The 8,713-nt window shown below is 32.4% G+C and overlaps 1 protein-coding gene across 1 annotated transcript; it reads left to right on the top strand.

Annotated features, from left to right (window-relative positions):
* On the top strand, window positions 1,446-5,466 carry LOC18612377 (GDSL esterase/lipase At2g04570). The gene is made up of 3 exons (XM_018119247.1): window positions 1,446-1,952; window positions 2,091-2,580; window positions 5,085-5,466. Exons 1-3 carry the CDS (start codon window positions 1,566-1,568, stop codon window positions 5,279-5,281), a joined length of 1,074 nt encoding a protein of 357 aa, XP_017974736.1. The 5' UTR covers window positions 1,446-1,565; the 3' UTR covers window positions 5,282-5,466.

Raw genomic sequence — 8,713 nt, 5'->3', positions numbered from 1 at the left:
TTAATTGGAATTATAGAATAAAAGTTATGCTCAAAATGCTAGAACATATTCAAGAGAAGTTTGGACCTTTTATGCACTCTTTAACAATTGAAGCCATTTTCATTTGCATACCTACAAAAGCAACAAATTAACTCAATAATAACTAAACTAAAAGCAAATTATCATCAAACTAAAATAACATAACTTAAATTAAATCAACCAAACATGATTTACTAAACTAAAACAAATAAATAAAAATATCTAATTTCTAAACTAAATTTCAAGACTTTAGTTAATTTAATATTCAAAATGTGACAAAATAACTTTATAACATAGAGTTATCAGTTATTAAGGTCAACTTAGTTTTGGTCAAAGAAGTGAATAATGAAGCATAAGGTGGCTTCATCTAATTCGGTGATAAAAAGTTGAGATAGAGATTTATTAGGGCAGAGATCGATAATTAGAAAAAGGTAATTCCGTTTGTGGATATGTTAAATTTATATATATGTAGCCAGTTAATACAGCTTTATGGAAAAGCAAATCACCTTTCCATTAACATTTTTCTATTTGGTTCCTTGTACGGAGTTGCATCAAGAGCTTTATAATGGATTCTCATTAACGAAAAAATACAACTGAATATGTTCCCAAATATTCATATAAATAAAAAATTTAATTTTTAATTAATTATTCAAAAAAATTCTTTTACATCTAATTAAACAATATATTTTACTTTTAAAACCAAAAAACAAATTGAAAAAAAAAAGACACAATGAATCATATGTTAAAGTTGAATAATAAGCATCAAGCATAGGGAGAGAAACTTTACGGTTGTTGTGGATATAGCCTTTATTATCTACATTACTTTTATAGCAATTATTACTACTATAGTTGATGGTTATTAAGGTCAACTTAGGTTTGGTCAAAGAAGTAAATAATAAACCATAAGATAGCTTCATCTAATTCAGTGACAAAAAGTTGAGATAGAGATTTGTTAGGATAGAGATCGATCAATAGAAAAAGATAATTTCGTTCGTAGATATGTTAGTTTATATGTACGTAACCAATTAATACAACTTTCTAATAGTTGTACCGCAACAAACATTTTTTTGTTACTTGTTTTAGCAATAACAATGATTTACCAAATTATACTTTGCCCTCAATAAAACATACTGCCGTAAGTTCTATATCCATTCAAGCTATTGATATTTCATGTTCAATTACTCTTTGGAGACTAGCAATAAAATTCCTCCCGATTGCATTCTTGATATTTCATATATTTTGAGTCTTTATTAATTTCCATAAAGGAATACTACTAAAAGAGTTTTCTTTACTGCAAGGTGCAAACCATTGGGTTATGTCAGCTCGAGGTTAGCCCCTCCCTGCACCGATGGCATAGGTAGGCGCAGGTAGATATTAAAACTCCCACCAAACCGGCCCCTTTATATTAAACAACAAAACTTCTTCCTAAACCAACTCAATTGTTTAATTTGCCACTCGTAATTCTATTTGTCAAAAACTTGGTTTATACTTTCAGTTCTGTTTCTAAGCCTCTCTCTGCTTGCAGAGTCGGTGAAGTGAAAGTTGTGATGAAATACGCAAGTCTGGAAATGTCTTACACGCGTGTTACATGGCTTTTCGTGTCTTTATCACTGATACTTTTCGCTTCAGCCAGAGCCCAAGTTCCGGCGATCATAGTTTTTGGAGACTCCTCCGTCGATTCAGGAAACAATAACGTGATTCCGACACTCCTGAAGAGCAATTTTAAGCCTTATGGTCGTGATTTTTATGGTGGTCATCCCACTGGGCGCTTCTGCAATGGCCGAATCCCTCCTGATTTCATCTCCGAGGCTTTTGGGCTCAAGCCAGCTATACCAGCCTACTTGGATCCAGCTTATACTATATCGGACTTTGCCACTGGAGTTTGTTTTGCCTCTGCTGGAACTGGCTACGACAATGCAACCTCCAAAGTGCTAGTAAGCCCCAGATATAGAGTTACTGATATGTAGTTCGATCACTTTTTATGTTCTTTCTTCTTCTCCTCCCTTTTTTTCCCTTTGCCGTTTCTAACTTTGACATTGCTGTCTGAGTATCTTAATTCACCTGCTGTGCAGAATGTGATACCACTATGGAAGGAATTAGAGTACTATAAGGAATACCAGCAAAAACTGAGAGCCTATGTCGGTAAGAAGAAGGCAAATCAAATTCTGAGTGAGGCCTTGTACCTGATGAGCTTAGGGACAAACGATTTCCTAGAAAACTACTACATTTTTCCCACCCGAAAATCTCAGTTCTCAGTGAGACAATACCAGGATTTCCTACTGGGACTTGGTGAAAATTTCATCAGGGAGCTCCACGGTCTAGGAGTTCGGAAATTGTCCGTAACCGGCCTTCCTCCAATGGGGTGTTTGCCATTGGAGAGGGTCACGAATATCCTGGGTCAAAATGATTGTGTAGATGAATACAACAATGTGGCTTTAGAATTCAACAGGAAATTGGAGGGGTTGGTGGCAAAGCTGAACAAAGACCTTCCGGGAATGCGAATGGTGTCTGCACCCGCATATGACATTTTCTATCAAATTATTAAAAGGCCTTCTCTATTCGGTACGTATAAAGTCACTTTTTCTTTTTCTTACTGCATTTGTAAATGTTGAGAAAAAGATTAGCGCACAGGATCACTTTACAGTACAATTCACTTAAAGCATTCTGCATATTAATTGAAACAAGTTTATTCATAGTTGAGTGCTATATACTATCGGGAAGCATATCAGGGAAAAGGTTCTTGCCAGACCATATTTCTCTTGCTTTTAGCTTATTTCTGCATCTCTACTTTAAGCTATCGGATCATAGTGATTAACGTCAGCCCGAATTTCACATAATTTATTAAAAATGTTAATTTCAAACAAAATAATTTTTGAGTTAAAAGAACTTGGATCATTGAATTGATTTTACAACAACGAAAACTCGTTGTATATATATAATAATTTGGCGGTGCTAAACCCTACGTTATCTGCTAGAATCATTACACCCACACCAATGAACAAGCACGTAGGAACAGTGGCCTTCTGAGAAACTGGTGAAAGCTTTTAATGAGTGTTAAATGGGCGACAAGCCAACAGCTCTCTGACTACTGAATCGAATCATTCAGCAACCTGCAGATGGCAATTTACAATTTAACATGATGGCTTGATCATTATGTTATATGCTTTTAGAAGCATACATCTCAGTTGAATCCTAATTCCGTTTGAGTTTAAATCTCTAGGAGCTGCTATAGCTCAAATTAGAATTGCATTTATTGTGGTGGGAAATGACTACAACTTTCCAATCATTTAATTGCTGTGATAGAGGTTGGTGAAGGGGCAGAGATATAGAAATGAGGTTATTTATTTTGATAGAAATTAAGTGGAGGAAAATTAAAGCTCATAAATTTAGAGAGCTTTAGAATTTAATTCACCAATTCAATTCTAACGATACTCACCCATTGGAGACCTCTAGAATTTATGCGTGCATAGAAAACAAATAAATAAAACATAAAGCTTTAGATCAATGAATTCATTTTTGGCTTTTTGTCAATAATTTAAATTTATAAGTCCAATGCATTTTATTAACTCTTTTTATATAAAAATAAACCAAAATGTTTGCTTTTTGTCAAATAACCCTTTTATAAGTTCAATGATAACCCTTTTATAAAAATTTTGGCTTTTTATATAAAAATAACCCTTTTAATGAGTGTTAAATGACTACCAACTTTCTTTTTCAACTAAATTCTAGCACAAAACGTGTTAAAGGAACATTTTCCTCCCATATAAACACTCATACTCCTTTTTGACTTCCTCACCTAAAAAGCCAAAAAAAAAAAAGAGTAAGTTTGTGTTGTAGATTATCATTTAATACGGTAACAATAGATATTTTAAACTCTGCATGTGGTTTTAATCATATATATATTTGATATGTTTTAAATTAATATTGACATAATGCTCAATAAAACCCTTGCACTATTACAAAAAATTTAAATAAAATTTATTTTTTTATTATGTATAATCAAGTTTTTATATTTTTATTTTGTATCAAATAAATCCTTATACTTTTATTTTGAATCAAATAAATCTTTATAACTATTGGTTGACTAATTACTATTAGTTAAAATATTATTTATCATTTTATACCTATGTGACGCTGATGTGGATGATGAAATTGACCACACGATCAAGTCATCATACTGCATGAAAATGCTACGTTGTCATCTATTATGATATGTCAGCATGTCACTTGGCATAAAACGACAGATGATATTTTGATTAAGTCAATTATTAATTATAAGAGCTTAATTGATTCAAAATAAAAATACTAAAACTTGATTAAATGCAATAAAAAAATAAAAATTTATTTAATTTTTCTAAATAATTATGTATTTTTTAAGTATTAAGCCATTAATATATACTATTAGCTTTATAATTCAATGTTGACTTTCTTGTTTAAGCTAAACTTTCCCTCGTCCCATAAGCCTCACTTTGTCCATTACAAGATTCAAACTCGAAATCTTAATATTAACTACTAAAGTATCTTTTTCGAAAAATAAGTAAATAAATGAAACATATGACAAACATATAAAACGTTGCTTGTGAAATTTATAATACAATTTGAAAATTATTTCTAACATTTTAGTAATAAATTTAGCGTAAATGAGCGGGTTTGGATTTTGAACAATGTGAAGTAAACTTATCTTGACTCGACCCACCCCATGAACACTTCTTGCTTTAAGAACTTTGAAAAGTATTTTATTTTTTGAAAATTACATTTGAAAAGTATTTTAGAATTAAATAAAATAAACTAGATTTGTACCAACATAAATCGGTCAAAATAAGAATTCTAAAAAGTTAGGGGGAAGAGACATGCACCCACCCATTCGTCTCAGTCGATGAACAAGAGGGTTTCACCTCTTCCTGCATAGTGCTTCTCTTTAGGATTCTCTTCATTCTGCTTCTGTTTTTTATTTTTTTCCTTGTTTCAAATATTTCAAGTTTCCTCTTGTCAGTCAAATGAACCATGCATTTCTGCCCCCCCATCACACTCTAAATTACTGAAATTTCGTTAAATTTTATTTGCAGGGTTTGAGGTGACTGGTCTGGCTTGTTGTTCAACAGGGACTTTTGAAATGAGTTACCTATGCAGTCAGTATAACCCATTTACATGTAGTGATGCAAATAAATATGTATTTTGGGATGCTTTCCATCCTACAGAGAAAACAAACAAAATCATCTCCGACCATCTCATTCCTGGTCTTTTAGCTAAGTTTTCTCATTGATTTTTGTCTACAAGTTTTATATGCTGGTAGGCTATAGCATTTAATTCATATGTCTTACTATATATTGAGAATGATAATTTTCATTTCTATATATATAGTAAACGACTTTATGCAGGTCAATGTGTGTAACTTCTTTTTCTTTTTGATTTCTGTTGTAATTTTAGTGCAATTCTTCTTGGTTTTTAGTGGCTTTTATCAGTATTTTATAACTCAAGTTTTGGCCTAGTAGTTTATATCTTTACAAAGATTGAGATTAAGGATTCTCCGCTCTTCCTTGTACCTCCCATACATTAAAAAAAAATAAAGTTAAAGCACCCTTAAAGTACCTATACTATATCGATGTGTTTAATTTAGTTCAGTTACTTCAAATTTGATTAATTTAGTTTATGTATTTTGACATTGTGTAAGTGAGTTTTCATAAGTAACTCCTTCTTAATTGACTGTTAATGATACTGACATGGTACTTACTTATCAGATAGTGTTGATATGGCTTTGCATTTTCTTTTCTTCTTCTTCTTTTTTTCCAAAATTACACCATTTTGATAAAATTATTTAAAGCACTTTTTTTTTTCATTTTTCCTTCTCTCTTGCCCTTCTCTCATCAAGATTGCCCCAAACCTAGATTTGAACTTCCGGCCACCGGTTTCTAGTGGTTGGAAATTGAAAAAAATATATATCACAAAATACCTTTTTACAAAATCCCTTCTTTTGCCATGTCTTCGTTCCATTTCTCTTCTTATATTTCCCGTTATCTAAAAGACAAAAGATTTCAAGAAAAATCAAAGAGAAACTGATAATATCTGGATATAATGTTGGATTTCATCATCGCGGCGAATTACAGGATCAAGTTTACCACGCCTATCAAGCTCAGTCAAGTTTGTTGGTGCAAATGGGGTTTAGATGGAATTCAAGGAATTGGCAAAATTGATTTCAAGGCGAGCCTTTCTATAGATGCTATCTTTAAGACTTATTTCGCCCCCATCACTCAATATGCAAAGAGGAATAATGCGAATAGCCTTAGGGATACAATGAAGCTAACATCTAACTTCGTATTGCACTTTACGAGAGTAAACCGCTAGATACACCCAAGAGTTTGCAAAGTTGTTCTACTTTAGAACCTACTTTCTGCAGCAAGTAGATTATAAGGAATTTGGAAGCTTTTGTAGTTGATGGGAACTTATGTGTTTATGTTAATAGAACACAACACTTTTCTTGTTCTTGATATTTTTGCTCTTGTTTTGTGTTTGATTTGATGTCTCAAAATGGTTGGCAACAAGTTTTTTATATAAGCTTGCAAGTGTCTCTTCTTCAAGAACACAACCTTTTCATTAAGGCACCATTTTGTTTTAAAGACATCTTTACGTTTTGTCAAATTCAACTTTTGGATGAAGGTATTGTTTCAATAATCATCTTATGAAGAGATAACTATTCATTCCATAAATTATAACATTTGAGTTATAATTTGAAACAATAACTTTTTATATTTAACTTTTGAGATATGGTGTCTTTTCAATATGTCTCATGACTTTTAGATGTCACTTTATTAAGAAATATAACCATTCACATGAAAACTTACCTATAATCTAATAGACACACTATGTCACTTTATGTGACATAACTTTTGAGCTAAGATAGTTTTTCATCATGTGACATAACTTTTGATTTTGAAAATACACCAACAATCTCCCACCATTTTCAAAATTTTCAAATACCAACAACTTTGGGAACCTTATGCATAAATGAAGGTATCCCGTAAATTTAAACCTTCACTTAGTGAGTATGGTTGGTTCTAGTTTGGATTGAGTGGTTAACTAAGCATTGAACCATCGACTCTTCATTTGACTAGTCGAGCCATTAAACACACACAAGCTTCCTTACTCACTTTGTATCTAGTTTTGTCAACACGTTTTATGGCCTTATGTTTTACATCCATTCATGAGTGCTGTTAGAGTCAAGCTTTTAGCTCCTAGAAGCGGCCACACTTCCACTCACATAAGTAGCCCCAATCGGAAGTACTCCTTAATTATAATACTTCAACATATACATGTTATGGGTCTATTAAGAACTTTTGTTCAACCTTACTTTACACATTACGAAAACCAAGCACTATACACCTTAGGATGGAAAATATAAATTAGTGTTTACAATCATTCATGTGGTAGAATGGTTAGTACCCAAGACTTGCAGGTCGGCCACAAGCGTTGAGGTGAGCTCCCACCATTGGAGATTTAGTTGATAGGCTTGAGACCCATCCCTTTTGAGGTCTTTATAACTAGGTTCTTGTTTAGACCTTTAGTAAACAGATCCGCTAAATTTTTATCAAACCTCATATAACTTATAGTGACTATACCATCAATAATTCTTTGTCTTACAATGCTATGTTGAAGTCCAATATATCGACTCTTTCCATAGTATGCTTGATTATATGTCTTTGATACAGTTGCTTCATTGTCACAATGTATTAAGATTAGTGTCATTGGTTTAGCTACAATAGAATTTCATAGAGTAAATCTCTCAACTATTTCGCTTCTTGGGTGGCAGATGCTAAAGCTATAAATTCAGCCGCCATAATGGAGTCTGCTTGACAAGATTGCTTCTTAGAACCTCAAGAAACATCACCCCCACCAATTGTAAAAATTCAACCAGTTGTAAAAGTATGATCCATTCTATTTGAGTTCCAACTAACGTTTGTATATCCTTCAAAAACTGAAGGAAAACCTGAATAAGAAATGCCATAATTCTTTGTACTCTTTAAATATCTTATAACTTTATGAACAACATACCAATGTTTTTTACTTGGATTACTTGTAAATCGACTTAGCATCCCAACCGTAAAAGCAATATCTAGCTTTGTACAAACCATGACATACATTAGGCATCCAATCATCTTTGCATATTCATTTTGTGCTATTGGCTTGTCTTTGTTAGTTACTAGCCTTATATTAGAGTCATAAGGCCTAGTCATCGGCATACAATCTGACTTACCATACTTCATTACAATCTTTTCAATGTAATGAGATTGAGACAATGTTAGGCCATTATTGTCTCTCATTATTCTTATACCAAGAATAACATCCGCCATACCCATATCTTTCATGTCAAAATTCTATGACAAGAACCTTGTTGTGTCTCCTATTAGTTCCAAAATTGGTATCAAAATTAACATGTCATCTACATATACATAAATGATGACACCTGGAACTTACTATAGACACGTTTATCAGATTAATAGATCTTGTAGCCATTAGCCAGCACAATCTTATCAAACTTTGATGTCATTGTTTAAGTGCTTGTTCTAATCCATTAAAGGACTTTACAAGCTTGCACATATTCCCTTTTTTCTCAATTGACATCATTGTACCTTAATGTACAATCAGAATGTCAAATTAACACATTAAGGTATATGTTCACATAAGTATCATTACACCTTTA

This window comes from Theobroma cacao, chromosome 1 (genome assembly GCF_000208745.1).
Source record: "Theobroma cacao cultivar B97-61/B2 chromosome 1, Criollo_cocoa_genome_V2, whole genome shotgun sequence".
Taxonomy (NCBI): Eukaryota; Viridiplantae; Streptophyta; class Magnoliopsida; order Malvales; family Malvaceae; genus Theobroma; species Theobroma cacao.
The sequence above is the reverse complement of the archived record's forward strand: the minus strand, read 5'-3'. Positions and strand labels throughout refer to the sequence as shown.

What these genes read in the sequence shown, in the direction of transcription:
- LOC18612377 (XM_018119247.1), top strand. Translation starts at nt 1,566, where the DNA reads ATGAAATACGCAAGTCTGGAAATGTCTTACACGCGTGTTACATGGCTT. An exon ending in ATGCAACCTCCAAAGTGCTA is followed by an intron (nt 1,953 to 2,090) that starts GTAAGCCCCAGA and finishes CCTGCTGTGCAG; the next exon opens with AATGTGATACCACTATGGAA. An exon ending in TAAAAGGCCTTCTCTATTCG is followed by an intron (nt 2,581 to 5,084) that starts GTACGTATAAAG and finishes TTTTATTTGCAG; the next exon opens with GGTTTGAGGTGACTGGTCTG.